The 20,460-nt window shown below is 45.7% G+C and overlaps 1 protein-coding gene across 12 annotated transcripts in view; it reads right to left on the bottom strand.

The window, feature by feature from the left end:
- The window catches only part of Ptprm (protein tyrosine phosphatase receptor type M), a 649,476-nt gene that overhangs the window by 118,387 nt on the left and 510,629 nt on the right, over positions 1 to 20,460 (bottom strand). For 6 of the 12 annotated variants that reach the window (XM_040752893.1, XM_040752897.1, XM_040752899.1 and 3 more), the window contains 5 exons: positions 18,831 to 18,982; positions 15,198 to 15,272; positions 14,984 to 15,010; positions 10,898 to 10,909; positions 9,976 to 10,163 (listed from right to left, as the gene is read on the bottom strand). In XM_040752893.1, coding sequence (XP_040608827.1) covers positions 9,976 to 10,163; positions 10,898 to 10,909; positions 14,984 to 15,010; positions 15,198 to 15,272; positions 18,831 to 18,982 — 454 coding nt within the window. The remainder of the gene's footprint in view (positions 1 to 9,975; positions 10,164 to 10,897; positions 10,910 to 14,983; positions 15,011 to 15,197; positions 15,273 to 18,830; positions 18,983 to 20,460) is intronic. The other 6 variants (XM_040752894.1, XM_040752898.1, XM_040752905.1 and 3 more) reach the window with 2 other exon arrangements.

The following is a 20,460-nucleotide window of genomic DNA, read 5'->3' as shown; positions in this document are numbered from 1 at the left end:
AGCACACACACACACACATACATATGTGTGGGAGAGGACACACACATATATACATAGACACACACATATACATAGACACGCACACATATACACACATAGATACAAATACACACACACTCAAAACTCAACAAAGACACATAACTTGGAAAAAGGTAGATTTTTTTTAATAGCGGAAAATATGCATTTGGGCTTACATTCCAGAAAGATAAAGAGTCCACTACCATCACAGCAGGGAAGTGTGGCCACGGACGGGCACAGCAAATGGAGCAGCTGGGAGCTCACAAACCAAACCACAAGCAGGGAGCAGAACACACACTTTTTTTTTCTTATCCAATAAGAACATATCGGCAAATACACACATACAACTAACTTGCCCAAAGAGCTGGAGGCAATCTCGAAATTTCAGAGAGAAATTTTTATCATTTCCTTATAGACCTGGCTCACCAACGACAGAGTCGTTAAAAAAAAAGAACATGTCAAAAAAAAAAATCACTTGGCTGCTTCCGCCACTGGAGGCGCAGCTGTTACAGTTCCTAAAGTACCTATGGGGCTCACCAGCAACACCCCCGCCCCCGCCCCCGCCCCCGCCCCCGCCCCCGAGCCTTCAGTGGTCTTGTTCTGTGTGTTTATCATCCTGTGGGACAGAAAACAACCTGCCCAGATTGTGGCAATTAATGGACTCAGCTGGTGCCAGAGACCATGAAACGGGAACTAAAAGGCACATCTGAGCAGTGTGTGGGCTGAGAAGGAGGGGAGGAGGAGAGGAGAGGGGGAGGGGGCGGAGAGAGGGGGGACGGGAGGAGGGGGGGAGGGGAGGTGCTCCTATTGGGATGGTCAAGAGTCACGGAGTGAGGGGTTCCAGCAGCTGAGTCACACATAGTGCATTGCATTCTAGCTGCCTGTGTCTCCCTAAGAGCCCAGCAAAAGAGCTGCTGTGCACACCGCCTTGTCAGTCAACCCCAAGGGGCCAGGGCCAGGGCCAGGGCCAGGTGTCTGGTGCTGGGCCTTCTAAGGACCCAGGGCCCATACCCCAGCTTGGAGCATCTGAAGGTGAGAAGCTGGCTTTATGTCAGCAGAGAGCAGAGGCTGAGTGATCGTCTATGGCCTTTTCTCAGCCGAGAGGCAAACAAAGAAAAGCCAGGCATGTGATAGACAGGGAGGCATTTCAATGATAGTTCCTCCTTAGGATGGAAGGTCATCGTGCAAAATATTGTGCTAGCATTTAACAAGGGCAACTATTTTACTTAGAAAATAGGAGATCTATCTATCTATCCATCTATCTATCTATATGTGTATATATATATATAGAGAGAGAGAGAGACAGAGAGAGACAGAGAGAGACAGAGAGAGAGGGAGAGAGAGGGAGAGAGAGAGAGAGAGGGAGAGAGAGAGAGAGGGAGAGAGAGAGAGAACTCAAATATTAAAAGTGGAGCAGCTAGCACCTGTGAAGAAAACCCAAGTTCCTTAGACACACTCATCCGCTGAACTGCAGCCTGAGTGTTTTGACACACCGTTTCATCAACTCTCCCACTTTAAACTGACTAAAGAAACCATCTCCATGTTCACTTAGGAAATTAACCACCAGCGTCTGTGCCCTGGAGAGAGACATACGAGGAAAACAAGAGGGATATGCCAGTGGCTTTTTCTAAACACTGTGAGATGTATCGACACATTTATTTTGGATAAGGTGTAAATAATTACTTATGTTTCTCGTAATACTGAGCTCTAGCCACAGGAAAATGAACTTTCCTGCTTCCGAGTGAAGTGAACTATTGGCCGTGGAGCTCAGGGTGTCCCACCTGGACGGGCTGTTTCTTTATCTCACTGTACAGATTCATCGTTGCATCCTCTGTGAGAGTAGTGTGCTGCTTGCTACCAAAGGCCACTGTCCTGCTTGGCCCCTCAAAGGGACTCTGCTGGTTACAAAACTCAGTGAACAAAGCCCCCCGGGAGTGCAGAGGGGGAGCAGGTCACCCTCTGACTGCACAGGGCCACACTTGCTTTGTTCCCAACACAGTGCTGAGCACTCTTGTCACTCTCCGCGTTGGGTCATGAAGGAGGGTGCACGGCCAAGCACACCCGTGTCTAGCACAGGGGCCGCATGCTCAAGGCAGAGCTGCAGGGCCATGGCAAACCTCCCTTGCATGCTCGGGTAACAAGAGGCCGCCAGGTCTCTAGGGCTCGGCAGGTGAGCCCCACAACAGATCCTGGAGTGCAGCAGTACCCTTTCTCCATTTCTGGGAAACCCTGCACACTTCCCCCTGGGCGCCTGCACTGATTGGCCTGCCTGTGCCTTCTGAAGAAAGAACCTGCTGGCTTCTCCTGGCAACATAAACACACCGTCTTTGGAACCCCCCCCCAGGGTGGAGCCACTTGCTGCTGACAATACACCACCATGGTCTGCCCACCCTCTCCGGAAACCTACCCCCTGAGGTCCGAGCCACTTGTTGCTGACAATACACCATCATGGTCTGTTCAAATGAACAAGCTTACTGCTTCCCTGGGATTCATCCCGAGTTTCTCTCGAGTCACATTGTTACGTCTCCCTGGTGAGATGTGCCATGTAACTATCTTGTTGGAACAAAATCAAATGTAGAACCTGCACTGAGAACAGCTCTGTCCCCCACTCTGCCCCCCTCCAACTCCCAGTGTGTTTCCCTCTCATTTGGACATAACTTCTGCTGGCTACTTGATTGCTAACGAACCCTTCCTGGGTTTAGAGCAATTATCAGACATTGCTGACTTGGAAAGCCCAGAGAACTGACTGGAAACAGAGGAGCAGGGAGAAACCCACTGTTCCAAGGATCTTGAACAAAGCACATGGCTGAGGTTTCCTTGAAGATTGGAGAAAAGCAGAAAGACCAACCGTCTGAGGCAGGCTGAGTAAGGCAGCTGCCGAGGTTTCTGTAGTGTTCGTCCCTGGGGATGTTTCTGTCTATGCTCCAGTGGGTTCAGAGGCCAAACATTCTAGGACAGTTGGAATACTTCCTCAGGAAATGCATTTTCCTTTCCTCGTTTGCTTTCTGGAGTTTTGAGAAAAAACTTAAAAAGCAAGCTGCTTCTGTGAAATAGGTGTCTGTCTCCACACAGGAGGGACAGTCCTGGTTTCTGAAGTGTTTCTTGCCTCCTGCTGTTTCCGGAGCAACATGACCTTTCAACGTCTCACATAGGATGACACACTAAACCCTTTGTGATCATAACCCTCAGAACTTGTCATTTAATACCTACTGTGACTCGGGCATGAGGGCTGGGGCCATGCATCCAGAACACTCCTGTTCTCTTGCTTTGTGTCTATGTGGGGTATTCTTCTCTCCATCCATTGTGACAACTCCTACTCATGGTTTAGAGATGAGTCACTCTCGTCCTAGGTTGGATCAGGTATTCCCAAGTCCTTCACAGGACCCTATACATTTGTCTGTATTAAAGATGAAGGTCTATGCAATAGGGAATACAATATTTTTATTTACCAGAGAAAGAAAGAAAGAAAGAATTACACAAGTTGGGAATCAGAAGCGTGGCAGACTTCCAAAGAGGGCTTTCTTTTATCTTCACCTGTGCTAATTTCCTTATCTCCGCCCTTATGGTCATGAAGTTTTGTGGGGCTCACCCCTACACTGTGTCATGTAGTTTTCTATTAGATGTGCAGTAGTTCTATCCCAGCTCTGTCACCATACTGTGAATTTACAGATGGTGGGGCAATCCAGGAGTTCCCTGAGTATCATTGGTGGTGGATAACTCACCACATTAACCTCCCTGCAATCTTACTTCGCTAAGAGGGTGGGGCGATCGGGGTTCCCCTGAGTATCACTGGCGGTGGATAACTCACCACATTAACCTCCCTGCAATCTTACTTCGCCAAAGACAGTAATGTGACCCTCCACCCACTTTCTCTTTCCCTCTTTCTTTCAGAAGAAGACTTCTGTGGTCTATAATCAATAACATTGCTTAGGAATTTTCACAGATGTAAAAATAAAAAACATTATCTTAGCAGTAAGAGGTGTAGCATGCATTCTTGGATTTTACAGCCTTAATCCACAGAATCGATCCCACGACTTTTTATTTTCAGGTTACATTTTAGTCGGAATTTTTGAAAGTATGGACATAGGGTGAGGAAGTCATCTAACGATGTGGATTCAGCAACGTATTTAGTCACCTTTCTGCAAAGTTCTGTACTCGGTCTCAGTGTGCCAGGTCCTGGCCCACTCTGCTTCTCTGACATTTAAATGGAAGAGGTGTCAGAGATGGTCACACTAGAGGGAGCTTTCCACAGCTAACTGACGTGTGGAGCTGTGAAGCCATTTCTCAATGGGTCTGTCTTTGCTATAACTCACATGCCCAAGGCTCAGACAACACCATAGAAGAATAGGGGGGAAAGAGTGTAAGAACCGGGGAGTTTGCTGTGGGGTTGTGTGTCTGAATAGTGTCAGAAACTACACCTGCAGTTTCACAAGGAGGACTGTTCAAGGTTTATACCAATAGATATTCTAAAGTAGATGGGGGGCGGGGGGGGTCCACAAAGCCTCAACCCTACACGAAGATCTACAGGCAACTAAGGGATGCCGTGGGAGAAACAGACTTCCTGGGAAAGAGATCATCAGTGGATAGACCAATGCCAAATGGTCAGCCCTGAAAACATGCATATGATAACATTATACAGACTGGGCAGGTTGTATTTAGGAATGTATTTGCATGCATAATACACATATGCATGTAACAACAATTAATATAAAACAAAATGAGGTCATGGATTTGAAAGAAAGCAAGGAGTGGTATATGAGAGAGTTTGATGGGAGGAAAGGATGCAATTATAACAATAATCTCAAAAAGAAAACAAGAGGAAAAAATGATACAAAGTTTTCCTCTCATCACAGCAGAAAAGGTTGTCACTAAGAAACAGATGAGACAAGCTGGTGAGTTTCTGGGAAAGGAAACTATTGTACACAGATGTCACTCTGTCTAGCCACTGTGGAAATCTGTATGGAGGTATCTCAAAAAAAACCTAAAAATAGAAAACACCATATAATCCAGTTATATCACCTTACTCCCGAGAATATACCAGAAGGACTCAAAGCCAGCATACTGCAGAGATCCTGCATGGCTGTACTGTTCACAGCGGCTGAGTTAAGGAATCGGTCTAGGTGTTCACCAGCAACTCACTAGATAAAAATGTAGCCTGGGAACACAAGGAGTTTTATTAAGCCATGGAGAAAAACGAAGTTATGCCACTTGTAGGAAGATGCCAGGATAGAATTGGAGGTCATCGTGTTAAGTGAAATAAGCCAGATTCTGAAACACAAGTATCTCATGTTGTCTCTTTGTATGTGGATCCTATATATGTATACATATACACATGTATGTGTTTATAATATATATTTCTACTTTCATATATATATACATATATGTATGTATGAAAGTGAAACATGATCATCTGGAGAAATGACAGGGACTAGTGAAAGGCAGAAGACAGACAAAGAAAAGGATACAAGGGGTAACTGTTGTCAATGCACAGACATATTTGAATGAGTGTATCTTGCACCACTATGTAAATGGAAACATGCCAACAAAAATGTTTGAAAAACCTGACAGAGATGGGCTAAAACCTTACTATAATACAACTTCTGAACAAAGAACACAGTGTGCCTTCCTCTTGGACCCTGTTATTAAAGTGATTTATCCTTAACCCCGCTAACACTTCAAATGAATGTTTACTGTATGCTAGATAAAATTTTAGTCCTTACGATATATTATGTGACTAAATCTTCACGCAACAAAGTAAGGCTGGTGTTGCAATAACTTCATTTTATGGGTGAATAAACTGAGGACTGTAGAGGCTAGACAACTTGTTCGAGATTCTTAGGAAACCCACAGAGAGCTCAAGGCACGCGTGCGAGGGCTAAATCCTGTTACAGCTCTAAGTCTAGCTATCTCCGTCAGACTCACTATTGCTGTGGCAATCACCATGACCTAAAGCAACTTGGGGAGGGTTCATTTGACTCATGCTTTGACATCACTGTTCATCATGGAAGGAAGCCAGACCAAGAACTCAAACAGGCAGGATCCTGGGGGCGGGAGCTGGTGCAGAGGCCATGGAGGGGAGCTGCTCACTCGTTTACTCCTTGTAGCTTGCTCGGCCTGCTTTCTTATAGAACCCAGGACCAGCAGCCCAGGGATGGCCCCACCCACGAAGTTTAAGACACTATCTTACAGGCTTGCCCACAACCTAATCTGTGGAAGCGTTTTCTTAATTGAGGTTTCCTTCTCTGTGATGACTCTAGCCTGTGCCAAGTTGGCACAGAGCACCAACGGCATTTAAAGAAGCAGCCATTTGAAGACTGCTCTTGCCCACACGAGGATGAAGACTGCCTGAGCTCGTGGGAGACAGAACAAGGATATCTGCAGAGTGGGGTTACTCACTCAAGTCTCAATTTCCTGGAGCTTGGTTTTACTCACAGGTAGACTCAGCCACAAAAACTCAAGTAACTGGGTGATGGAAACAAACTAAGGGATGTTTCATGACCTCAGGCTTCATGAGAGATGCTAATGTAGAAAGTATCTGTCCTGTGAAATTGCATAGCTTCATCTACCTTTGCTCCAGACCAATTCTAGCATAATCTATATATGACAGATGGGGGTAAGGGGTGAGGTACTGGGTGATGGGATTATTGCTAATGGAATTTTCCATTTTATATTTGCTTGGTAGCTCCTTTCCCTTTGCTTCTCTCTCTCTCTCTCTCTCTCTCTCTCTCTCTCTCTCACACACACATATTCATATATATATTATTTTCACATTTTCTTTTCTCCTTTATCATTACAATTATTATTTATTTTGCGATTCAGAATATTTGCTTTAAAACCGTCTTCCTTGATCACTGGATGGGCTGAATGAAAGAGGAAGGTTTCATTTTTTGTTTGTTTGTTTCTTCAACTTCATCAACAAACAGCATTTTAAGGTATAACAGATCTCAATGAATTGTCAATCAGAGAATGTTTAAAGTGAGCGTGAGATACCGTAGTTTGCACCTGAGTTCTAATGTCTTTGGGAGACTTGAGTGGAGAATAATCTTGCATACACTCAGTTATGCATTGAAGTCACAAGGTGGCATTTCTAAATAGTCCATGAAAAATTGGACGCAGCTGCTTCATGAATTGTTCCTTGAGCCTATAACTAATCTCTCTGACATTCACATCTGTAATAAACATTCGAGCAATATCTGCGTGTGGAGAATTGGCTAGAACTAAGACATCATCTCTATTCATTAGGCTTATATTTTCTCAATAACCTAATTTTGTCTTTCATAAGATATTAATGCTTTTGGAAGTCTTACTCTTAATCCCATTAATTCCTAAGATACCCTTTAAAAGCGCGTGAGGCACTATGCAAAGGCTGTCAATGTCACTGAATTATGCATTGAACTGCTAAGGGTAAATCTAAGGATTCCAGGGCTGCTGAAATTCAGAGCTTCATCTGAAAATGTTCTGGAACGAAACAAAACTCCAGGGACACCGTTGAGACAGGTTCCCGTGGCTTTGCAGTCTTCTGATCTCAGATCACCGGCGCCACGCCAGGTGGTGGATGCTTGGCTGGGCACAACATGTCTCTGTCTGCTTTTGCACCACGGGGCCTATGCTTCAGAGCAACTGTGGTTCAGCTGCTGTTGACCAGTGGGTCATTGGTAACCAAGCAGGACAGAGAGCTCAGCCTAAGGCAAAGCATCCCTGGGGTCCAAGGGAAGAACCATGAGTGTCCCTGAGTGAGATACAGAACATTGCTTGATACGCACAGGCTTGAGAAGGTAACTGATGAGTCTAACACTCTAATATTAGATCCATGGTTGTGGGTATAACCAACTACTGTTTCTCTGGCGTCAGGGCCCACTCCATGAAATGAAACCCACATCTGACCCTGCTAGAGTAGCCAAGAGCTTGAGACAGCATAGACCAGGGGCCTGGAGGAAAAACAAACAGTAATGTGCTGCTCTGGGAATGTAACAGTGAAATGACTCCTAACGACATTCTGCTATGCTCATACCTAAGTGCCTTGCTCAGCCAACATTGGAGAAGCTTCATCCTCCAACAGAAGGGAACTAACACAGAGACCCCCTACTGGACAATATGCAGAGAGTGAGAGACTTTGGAGCATTCAGTCCTAACTGATACGTCTTCATCAGGAGCTGTACAAAGAGGAGGTGGGAAGGCTGTAAATCCAGAGGGGACGAACGTCAGCCTGGAAACCATGTCTCCCAGACACGTACCAATCTACAGAAACTGTGGTGGCATGCACAGGTATGGCTTGCATCAAGCCAGATGGGGTCCCAGGGCTACAAAGGGGATGTGGACATGGTCTCCCACTCCTAACCAAGAGGTTATCAATATAGCTAGCACCACTTACAAAGGAAAAATATGTTTTTTTCAATGGGGTCTCACTGGGTACAGTAACCACATGAAAGAGTAGGCCTCATGCCCAGTAATAGTTGGTCAACACAAACAGAGTCAATGGTATTTGTCTCATATTGCTTTGCTTGGATGACTTTTATCTTATTGCCCTTTTGCTTATATATTTTGTTTTTCTTTGTGTGTGTATATATATATATATGTGTGTGTGTGTATGTGTGTATTTCTTGTTTTCTGTTTTTGCTTTTTTTTAAGAAAAGAGAGAAAGGGAGCAGAGTTGGGTGGGTGAGGAGGTGTGGAGGATCTAAGCGGAGCTGGGGGAAGGAAAAAGCATGATCAGAATATATTATGTGAAAATTTTTAATTTTATAAGAAAAGCGTGAAATCATTAGTCACGTGTGTTATCTCCAGAATTTGGCACCAAGTTTTGTGAAATCTGCTTATCTCCTTATACCCGCTGTCATTTTCCATCGGTGTGTGGTGAGCATCACTTGAATCAACACATACTTCACAGTGCTGACGGTGGAGCCTGGGACTTGGATGACAGTCTATGAAACTACAGTGTGTTGTTTTCCACAAAGCGCTGACTGGTACTCAGTCAGATCCTGAGAGTCGGTAAAGTAGAGGCCTCTCTTTCTTAAAGCTGAGACAGACTGGAGGAACCATTTCTGTCTGGGCGCTACGCAGGTGTAAGCATTGTTGAAACTGCTATGCAACAAGTAAGGATACAATTAGTAAAGAAACAATACTCTGGTTCCAGATTAGGAGGTTCAAAAATGTGAGCTGATTCTACAGACAAGGGATTGATTAAAAATGTATCCCAAGGCTTAGAAATCCACTCCTGTGTAGTTCTAGTTCTAGTGAAAGATATCATGCTCTTCAACAATGACCCCACGCTTATTTAATAACATAAAGAGCAATCCAATTTCTCGCACGGCCCCTGCGCACCGCACCTGCGCACCGCACCTGTATACATGCTCAATAGACAGTGTGTTACTTTGAGTCAAACTTCTTGAAGTCAGAAAGTTCCCTCCGGTTGGAGAATGAGTTCCTAGCAATATTTGCTGGTGACTAAAGTTGGGGAAGAGGAGAATCCTGAATTTTATATACGGTAAGAGGATATGATTGTTCCAGATAATCCCCTGGCAGGTGCTCCCTGGGGCACTATGACAGCAGTGTGCATTCTGTGGTGGTGAGACTAGGGGAGCAGTTACAGCCATGACAACAGCCAATCCCTTTACTTCTGACTGCTCTTCAAATGTCACTTTACTGGTGTATCTACAGTGGCTTTAAGAGAGGACCTGCTTCCTGAGACAGCTACAGAACTTGGATTTAACATCGGGACTTAGTTTCAGGGAAACGATCGAGCGGGAGGAGGAGAAAGATAGCCTGTGGCCAGTGCATGTTTTCTCATGAGGAAGTAAAATGCGAAATGGTTCTCCTTTCCCACAGAACGCATGTGAACCAGGCAGTAAGTCTCAGAGCAGTGGGGGAAACGTCAGCGGATGCCCCATCTGGGCCTTGTCTGGCACCTCTGGGATCCACACGGCTTGTTTAATATGCTGCCAGTCAGCCCGGGCTCACCTCATACTCCTCCTTGAAGCCATAGCCCTCAGCACACTTCATCTGAGTGATGTGTTGCAGGAGGTCTGCCACGCGGATGGCCGGGTGGAGCTGCCCAGTCTGGTAAGGCACGTCAGTAGCCTCGCGCTTCTTGTAAGTGTGGGACTGCACCAGGCTGCTGGTGTCACTGGCCATTGTGTGGGTCTCGTCTGGAAAGAAAGATGAAGGAGAAGAGGTGGGTAAACCCGCAGGCAGAGTCAGGACCACAGGATGCTAACAAGCTGGCTGCTGACATCCCTCCACCCTGGGATGGCTCGGCCAGGAAACAAATGTCACAGGTTCGTAGGTTTAAATGGGATTGGCAATACCGCTAGAAATGAGGCGGGAATCTTTGCTCTTACAAAGCAGTCCAAACGAGATATTGCTTCTGCAAAGTTCATCGGCGGGAGCCTTTTAGCGTTTCACTTTTAAAGTTGGTAAAAGTTTCAATCTGAAACTTCATCAAGACCTGGTGAAAAGCCAGGCTTGTACACGTCCAAATGTCAGCTGGTTAATTTGAGTGATGAAGTGAATAAACTCTACAAATGTTCTGTGAGCAAAAGAAAAGTGCACAGAATGGTTCGGCATATAAAGCTAGCAATGCGGATGGGCACTCGGCACAGGAAATCAAAGGCGAGAGAGGAAAAAAACAATAAGAGGGAACCTGGCTTGGGAATAATGTTCGGATGAGTCACTTTGCATGCTCTAGGGTCAGAAAGCTTTAATGAAACACCGTGGACCAACGCCTCACGCGTAGAAATGTTCTACGACAGCAAGCATGCAGGCCAGCAGGGGGCAGCACACTGGCTCTGTCAAGTCTACTAAGGGTGAGACGCTCTCCACCCCACCCCCGACCCCCACACTCCCTCCGCAGCTTCTCCAAGGGGCAATTTGGGGAACTTACCATTGATTGGCACTTTAAAGCGGATACATATCAGGAGAAAAGAGGAGGAGAGAAAGGAAACAGGGCATAAGCAATGGTACTGTGTAGATAACTCTAGGTACTTCTACTGTGTGTGCTTTTAGTCTTCCAGTTAAATTATCTAGAAGGCAGTCAGAGGGCAAAGCCTCAGCCTTCCCGTCATGGTAGGATGGAGTTGTTTCACATAAGCGCTCAGTAACAAAAAGGGAGGTTAAAATTATTATATAATTGCTTTTCATCCCCCATGAACCAAGAAGTAACTACACAAAGGCTATTTGTGTTCAACTCATTTGTCATTTAAATTTCTTGAACAAAGTCCATCAAGTTGCACTAGAAAAATTAACGTCAAAATTTGGCCAGAACAAGCCTAAAGAGGCTCTGTTTTAATGTGTGATGACTAGTAAATTAGACTAATATAAATTGCAGAAATGTTACCTACTAAAAATGTTCGAGGCACACATGTTCAATTAAGGCTACTCAACTAGGAATTTCATCTTCTATGGGTTCACTCCCTAAAATGCTGAACCCCTTGAAGTTGTTTCATGAGCTGGGAAGGCTTTTGTGGAATCACAATGCTGAAAGTTACTTAAAAGGAAAGATATCAGATCGACTTAATGTATAAATAGTAGAGATATGTGAGAAAGGGTGGGGATGTTGGGAAATCCAGACTACGCATTAATCAGGGATTTCAGCTGTAGTGGTTCTGAACGGCTGCCGTTGTGCTACCTAAAGGCTGAGTCTTAAGGAACTGCGTGAGCTGGGCCTGTCCTGCAACCCTGCTCTGTCTGCATCGCAAAGCCCCTGAGGATGCATGGCATGAAGGGTGACACAGGTGTGGAGCTATGTCGCCGTGGCTGAAATGGCACCCCAGTCACTACAAGGCGGCTAAAGACACAGAAAAACAAAATAAAAAAAGGGTGGTAAGCTGATTTTATGATTTGTTTTTTGTTTCATTCATTTGGATTTGCTTTGAAATTTAGCAATGTCTAGGTTCCCATTTTAGTAGTCACCAATGCCCCCACCCCTGGAAATTTGCATCTCAGATCTGCTTGTTGGCAATGGCCAAGTGCTATCAGCTGGGAGTCAGGATCCCTGCTGAGGTACTAAATCCACTGGGCTCTTGGTTCTCTGGGAGAAAGCTTTGTTCTCTATAAATACTAAAAGAAACAGAACGTTAATTAGTTTCCCCCTCTGTGCCTCTCTTGTTCTCTTCGTTTTACACTTTGCATGGTGAATATAATTAATTCACCTTTCCTTGTGGCTGAATGAGACACCACCTACAGGACCCAGGCTTCCCAAGCACCCTAGTGATGCTCTGGTCTTGGACCTGGGGTTTTTTAGAGTCTTAAGGCCACAGAGCCACACCCACTGCCCAATGTTGTATACATTTCTCCATTGGGTGATGACCCCTTGGCCTCATCTCTAGGACGGAACACCCTTTCAGGCACTTACTACCACTCTATCCTCCCAGAGAGAGCTGTTGTCCAGTACAGGTGTGTTCGAGGGGAGCTGGAAGCCGCTGTGCCCTCTTTGTTAGGAAACTGGGCCACCTCTCCTGCTAGAATTCCTGACCCTCCTAAGACGAGCGACCTATTGTTTTCCTATGACTGCTAGAAATGACTTATTAGTGGCAAACAGTATCCCATGCCATCCAGTTCCTATATTTAAAAATATTACCCACCAACAATTTTCTAAAATTAAAAATGTCTTAGACGAAGGAATCAGAAAGGAAGGTGTCTTAATATCAGTTCTTGTGATTTTCTGAGAATTAAAAATTAATTCTATGTTCATTAATGAATCAATTGAAAAATACTGACTTGGAATGGATGCTGTATTATTGAGATGGAGGAGGATCAATCATTTATTCCATCCATCCATCCATCCACCACCCACCCTTTCATCTTTGTAAGCAAGTGAGGAAATGTTACATGTAAATTCTCCATGTGAGCTGGATATGAAACACTAAGGCAGCACGAATAACATAAAACCCAGTGACTGGTATCGGGCTCAAGCTGCAGATGAGAAAATGAGTCTCCAGCAATATCGAGGAGAGGCAGCAGCCTAGGACTCTGAGCCCTGGTGGAGGGCAGTGCAGTTTGGAGATGCAGTCATCTGGGTTCTCTGTCATCCGTGTTACAGTACTGGGGCTTTATTCTTGCTGAACTCAGCTTCCTAGCAGACGAGCCCTTCTTGTCTTGATGTAAACTATTAACTGCTCCCATCCTGCAAAGGGGTGGGAAGGCTCATAGCTCATCTTCTTGTGGCTTCAATGGCTCCAAGGGACAACCTCACTGATGCTCTTCCGGTGAGGGATAGCCTGATGCGCAGTGCACCAGACCGCGGGACTCTACCCTGTTATCAGAGTACCGCCACTTGACCCTCTGGTTTCTCCTACACAGATTATTACCGGCAAATAGTGATCTGTGCATTCTGCAGACTCATTTTTTTTCACACCATTCTGAAACTTGAATTGACTGTTCCAGCTATGCTCTCCCAGAAAAGAAGCCTAAGCAACTTCAAAGGATGTCATTAATGTTCCTAATAATGAGGCAGTGGCTTTGGAGAAATGATATTTGTTTAATAGGCTTATCTTAACCCTGCTGTGAAATCTGAATGCCTTGTCTTCCCCCTTGACAATGCATGTCTCAGCCTCCCAACCCACAGTTCCTCCAGGATCAGAGCATCCACCTAGGAACCTGGAATGTGCACGCCACAGCACACAAAGACATCACAAACCTTCGCCTTCCCCCAATGACTCCACAAACGTCCCTGCATGGAGATCAGAATGCCAGTGTGGATGAGATGCACCTGTGTCCCTCGCCTGTGAGAGGGATTTCAAGCAGAGTGCCCCCTCTATAGTTGCTGACAAACTGTGTTTAGTGGGGACTGCTTTGGGCCTCAGAATAATAGCTCAGATATTCTGCTCCATGCTAAATCTTAGTTCATTTTTCGTTCTTTAGGCAACCAACTGGCCTAAGCCTAAAGGACTCTGGGATGCGAACGAAAACTACCCCCTCCTTGGATATCTGACAACTTTGAGAACTGAGAAGCACAGTGGGGTGATCCAGGCCCCAAAAAGAGTTAGGGGAGAGAGAAAGCTGACGACAAAAGTCTGGCTAGAAGACCAGGTCTATACCTGGGAGTGGCTTTTGGTGCGCTCCTTCCCGCACACTTAGTAGCAGAAAGAGGACACAGCAGTCAGGACACACTCGGGTTACTCCTGCGTCTCCAAGCCCACAGAAGCCCATGCTTTTTGCTTGTCGGGGGCAGGTAACATCATTTTCCTTGCCCTTCTTAAACCGTACAAGCGGGACATTTTTCTTTCCCCTGTAGCCCCCTGCTGGGGGATATGTCACACTTTAAATGCATTCTGCCCCATTGGGCTAACATTTTAGCTCATTTCTTGTGACGTCTGACACATAATAAACCACAGGATGATGAAGCGCCCTCCTGTCACTCCGCTGTTCAGGACATCAGTTCCGTTAAGATTCCACTGTGTGACAGACACGCTGCGGGGGTGGGGGGGATGTGCCCTGGGCGGATGGGTAGGAGGTCTAGACCCCACTGTGATCACTACACTGCATGACATGGGGGGGCGTCATTAGGAAAACGCTATTTCTGAAACTGGCAATTTTTAGTGCTTAGAGAGATTAAGTGAAAATAATGAGAAGCTATTTTCACGTTTATGACTGTCACATTGGACAGCATTCAGCCCTTGGAAGTACACAGCTGAGTGATGACGTGCCATTTGTCTTCTCCCGGGATCAGAACGAACACTGGGTTCTGAACACAGGAGGGGAGAGCCCTGGCGCTGGCATTTCTCACCGGAACCTTTTGCTATCACACCCGCACATGCAGCAAAACCTTCCTACAAGCCGAGGCTTCAGAGGAAGACCCAGGCCCAGCCCATGCCCCACGCCCCACCCACACCCCACGCCCTACGCCACACCCACGGCCCCCTTCTCATCATGACATCATGCACAGTTCAGACTTCAGTCTCCTCGAGAGTGATGCTGACTTTCTCAGTCACTCCCGGAACGAACTTTTGGGTAAGGGAATTATTCTCACCTAAAATTGCAGTTGGCACAAATGGGTCTGTCATACATCGTAAGCAGGGCGATGCAGAGAAAGTAAAAAGAGAAAGAACAGTAAATGGTTGATGAACAGTCCCCAGTCTCCCCAGGAAAAGCCAGAGGAAGCCTTGGTTTTATGATGTAGCAGGCCACACAGTCCAGGGACTGCCAAAGGCGGCGAGGATGCGAGACGGTAGGGAATCGATTACCTGGGTAATAGGAATTCGGCACCGATGTGCTCAGCGTGTTTGTTTTCATCGTGAAGGATGACGGTGAAGACACAGCTGCGAAGAAAGAAAGGCTGGTCAGAGGCTGCCGATGGGTTGAGTTCGGAATGCAGAACACCCTGGAATCATGGGAACCACTCCGTGCGGAGGTGACTGCTCATGCGCAGAAGTGTCTGGGTTCTCAGCGGTGTCTGGGTAGCTACTCATCCTTTCTAGAGGACAAACCCTTTGATCGGATCAAGACTGTTCTCATCCTATAATGGAAAACGTCTACAAGCAGCCACCCTATGGGGTAGGGACATCCAGGAGGTTCCTTCAGCTTCTGGCTTTGGCCTTTTGATTGTGCGTCTGCCCTGAGCTAAAGCTTACAACTAAAAAAATCGTGGGTCAAGTCAGTACGTGGATCCAGAAGGACAGTGGGAATAGCAGTGTTGGGTGTTTTACTAAGAATCACGCCCCTCATCCTTTGAAGATCTGAGTTGCTGCAGCCTGGCTTATGAAAACAAAGTTGATTTGTGCTATATTGGAAATGAAACTATTTTCCCCATGACTCTCTTTAAATCTTTAAATACAAAAAAAAAAGAAAAAGAAAAAAGAAAGAAAAGAAAAAGAAACGCTTCTGTTTCTCTGTGTTACCTCTCTGAAGGACACACAGCAACCACGCCGTCCCTCCCTGCCCATTGCAAAGGGGGGAAGTCAAAGCCTCTAACTGATTCTGTGGAAGATCACGGGTTTGCCATTTTAAGGCAGTACCCTAATGCTAACTCAGCACTACGTCTTAGCTGATGGGTCATATAGAAACACTCACTTCACCAAAGCACAATGACTGATGTGCGCTCAAGGTAGCTCAACACAATCGCCCATGCCTACGCTTCTCCATACTGAAGCAGTTTATTGGATGCGAGGTTCCCACAGAGACACACACAGTCGCAGCATCCCACCAATGGGTGGGGCCGTGGGTCCTTGCGATTCCTCAGGCTGTGACGGTTTTGATGAGGTGTAAACACATTTTAGTTGTTAGAAGTAACTCCCACTGTAAAGGATAAGGGCCTTTACTCGTGTTCTTATATTCAAATGGAAATATGCCAACAATGGAGGGAGGAATCCAGGCCGCCTGTCATTTATGTGATTGTTTCTCTGTAGAAGGGTCATGTTTGTGCGCGATTTCCGTAAATGGCCAGGAAAACAGCAATTGGTAAAAAAAGGAACTGAAGAAACCGCGCCCTTATAAACTGCTCAAAACTGCTTTCTCACCTGCAGCCATTTTCATGGGCTTGGTAAAAGTGTGCAGGGAAAACACAAAGTAACTGTGTTTATTTCCACCTTTGTGTTAAGATATGTTTGTCTTTAACCACTCAAATTGAGCCTGTTTCCATTTCCTGTGTTCTCTATCTTCCTTTATAATTTATTTAAGTGGAAGGCACGGCCCATATTTGCAATGGTGGACAGATTATTCTCCACTCTCAGAAATGAATTCTGGTTTGCTTTTAAATCCTTTAGTCTCATTTTTCTTACTATCTCATTTTTAAAAATGGACTTGCCCCACAGCTTCTAGAACTTTCTGAGTAAGACCTTGCAGATTTGTATATCTGCATGTCCCATGCGTGTGTGTGTGTGTGTGTGTGTGTGTGTGTGTGTGTGTGTGTGTTTGTGCATGCTATAGCTGAGGTGTCTGTGTAAGCTCTTCTGGGTTTGCTTCCCTAGTGACTCTTATTGAAAGGGAATGAGTAGAGTATTAGGAAAATGTTAACCACTGGGATCCCTGTCAGCGAAACTGTAAGAGACCTGTCATGGCAAACCAATCAGGGGGGGATAATTTCTTTTGCTGGGTTTATTAAGAGGACACTCAAAGAATTCCAAACAGTGGGTCAGCCAGGGAGGCTTCAGCGGCAAACCTACGCTCATTAGCATCATTGCATGTCTACAGATACAGACCTGAATGAAACTAACCACCCAGTTAGACTTCCTGTCCAGAAGTGATGTCACCCTGGGGTTCAAACTTGAAACATCCCATATCTGTTGATTTCAGTTCCCATTCTTGAAGTGGTTCATTTTAAGAAAATGTATCTCTGAGGAAACTGCTAAATAAAACTTTGGAACCTTGATGGGTGACCCTGGGAAGTGGAGAACGCATCTGAGTGCTCTCTGCCTTCTTTCCTCCATCTTAATGTTTTTTTGTCTTCCGGGGCTTCACATATGCTGCGCGTGTGCTAGGTAAGGTGTGCCCTGTGAGGCCCCTTCCAAACTGATGCTCAGAAAGCAGTCACAACTGTACAATTTCCCACTCCGTATGAGCTCAAAGGTTTGTGTGAGATCTGATTCACAACAGACAAAGCCAAGGTACTTTAATTTGGAGCTATGCACAGTATGTAATTTTTTTTTAGTAACTTCTGCTACCAAAAAAAAAGCAGTGACATTCTTACCATAAAACGTACAACAGTCTGCTTAGATGACACACCAGTTTCTGTGCCATCCACTGAATGTCACAGAAGGATGGTGGCCAAGAACCCAACTGAACAGCGCTGCCCTGCCCGTGTGCTGGAAGAGTGCCTGCGGCAAGCAGGTCTGGCAGCTGGGTATCCAGGGAGAGCGCACGGATAGGGGAAGAACATGTGGGAAGCAGTCTGTGGAAGCTAAGCCACTGGAAAAGGCACACAAGGATCCCGGGTGGGCAGGGTGAGCGTGTCACGATCGCACGAGAAGAAAGGATGGCAGCCCAGCATCCTCTAGCCAAAAGACTGCATCAGGTGGCCAGCACACACTGTCCATGGCTACCAGCCATCCCCTAGACCTCATCTCCAGGCTGTTATGAGCCCTAGCTGTGTATTGTTTTCTTCATGGGTGTGCTGTTCTACCTGGGTGCTGATGACATCCTGATCATAGAGCAGGGACCAGTGGTGTCTGTATGTATCAATTTCACGAAATGAAACCCTATCTTTGGACACGATGAGTGGGTGCCGTGAACCATAAAGTCACACCCAATTGTGGGGTTTACATGTGGTCATTGATAACACAATCAGGGATGGAAAAACTGCCCCTTTTGTGTCTCATCTAGTCAACTGAGTTGATGGACTCCCCGAAATACTGCCTGTACAGGGATCACAGGAGCTAGCACAGGTAGGCATTGGTTGAGCTCAGTTAGCCCTCCTGATGTGAAGCTTATGAGATACATTGAAGCGCATTTTAGTTTATTAATTGCCACTAATTGCCCTGTAATAAAGGCAGAGCCTGTTAGGCGAACAAACAAACAATTAACTTGTTACTGCCATTTAATGACGTGTTTCACGACAGACTTCCCTGATGCAATTCCACACCTGGCTTTGCTTATAAATGGGATCTGAACAACAAAAGGGGTGTAGGTACCTCCTCAGCCATAGGAAGCCTTTGAGTCATTGCTCTCAAAGAACTGAAAGATATTTCACCTTGGATCCCTACGCTCATTGCTCAAGGTCCTAGCATCTTTAGAAAAAGACACCTTCACTAAGCAACTTGAGGCCTAGAACAGGAAAGATCAGTTCTGTGTAAGAGTGCTATAAGAGGTTTTGATCTCACAGAGCTACTGGAACCTGTCTAGCCCAACAGGCACAGTGAAAGCCACGCGGTGAGGACACTTACATCTCCCATTCAGGTTGTGTGTGTCCATGAACGAAAAGGCTTCGTCGCAGTTCGTGCCTTGCTCAGCATAGCTCTTGTCCATAGAATTCACCATCACAGTCATCTCCTGCCGGGTGCTGCTCATCGTCTCCTTCCTCTTCTTGGCCAGTTTCCTTGGGACAAAGAGTTCAGTGATGTAAACAAACATGTGGATGGGAGACAGAGTCCCGGCACAAGTACTGACTCATGTTTAGAAATAACCTCTACCAATCAGTCATTCACTCTTACATTGATTTATATGCTTTATCCATGTGAGTACCCTGCCAGGCTGCACACACGGAAATAGAAAACATCCTCTGCCTCTCTTAACAACAGCAACAACAGCAGCAGCAGCAGCAGCAGCAGCAGAAATAGCAACAATAGTAGCAACAACAGGAACAGCAGCAACAATAAAAACAACAGCAACAATAAAGTAGCAACACAACAATAACAGCAACAACAACAGAGACAGTGCTTTTCCTACAATGAGCTAACCCCTAAATAACCAACGACTTAGGTGACCGTCATCATCTGTCGACTGATAAGCTCCTAGAGTCACTAGCTTCTTACTAAATAATTGTCAGAGACACAGTGTCAAAGAGTAAATTCTAATAAATATCTGCCAGGCAAAATTGGACTATGAGTTCTCAATTTGTGACAGGGTTACACCCCGGTGAACTGCAATTACTCCATGTTGAAATGATGTTGACTACAGCCAACCTAACTCTATTAGGGTTCAGGTCTCCTCAGTAGGAGGAAATGCAAAAAAAAAAATACATAAATAAAAAAATCCCTGAACAGGGATCCAGGCTCACCAACCACAAGATAGTCATTATTTAAAGAGGCAGCCACCTGTATGAAAGCCCGTGGAAAATGACGTAAAAGAGCAGACAAAACACACTGCTGCAGATCTCATCCTCAGAGATTCTGCACCCGAGACAGACAAGGACGGAGTTCAAATCACTTAAGGAACAATGGTGGGGTGAGGAGGTAACAGAATCAACCCAAGCCTCTGTGGACATCTCTCCTAGGAATGGTTCATAAACAAGACCAGAACAACGGCGGCATCAACGGACTTGCTAACATGGAAGGCGGGGATTTTCCTGGGGTCCCACCCATACACAAGGAACTACAGGTGACAAGGGAAGGCTCGGAGGAGAATCAGCCTCTCCCAGGCAGGGATGAGCTTCTTGTCCAGTGCGGTATAGTCAGCCTTGAAAACACATATACACAACAGAAATGAACACAGTAGGCTGCATTTGCGTATTTGTGCATACACGTACATACAAATGGCAATAATAATCGTGAAAAAGACGCTAGCAGCTTGCGAGTGGAGAGACGTGTGAGTGACGGGTGGAGGTAAGGGGAGAGGGAGAGTCATGTAATTCTGTTAAATGTGTTTTTAAAAACATATAGAACATTTTTTAAAGGAAAGGAAAAAGAAGAGAAACTTTTAAAATTCTGCCTAAGCCCCTACTACCGTTCAAAACAGAAAAATGGCGGGTATTTCTAGTAAATCATCCTGACACCGATCGACCTAGGATACCGCAGAATTGAAAAAGAGTCACAGTCATAACCACACCCATGCCAGGTGATCGCTAATGCAGCAGAG

The sequence above is a fragment of the Mesocricetus auratus genome, unplaced genomic scaffold, assembly GCF_017639785.1.
Source record: "Mesocricetus auratus isolate SY011 unplaced genomic scaffold, BCM_Maur_2.0 Super-Scaffold_100010, whole genome shotgun sequence".
Taxonomy (NCBI): Eukaryota; Metazoa; Chordata; class Mammalia; order Rodentia; family Cricetidae; genus Mesocricetus; species Mesocricetus auratus.
Note: the sequence above shows the minus strand (reverse complement) of the source record. Positions and strands in the feature narration are given on the sequence as shown.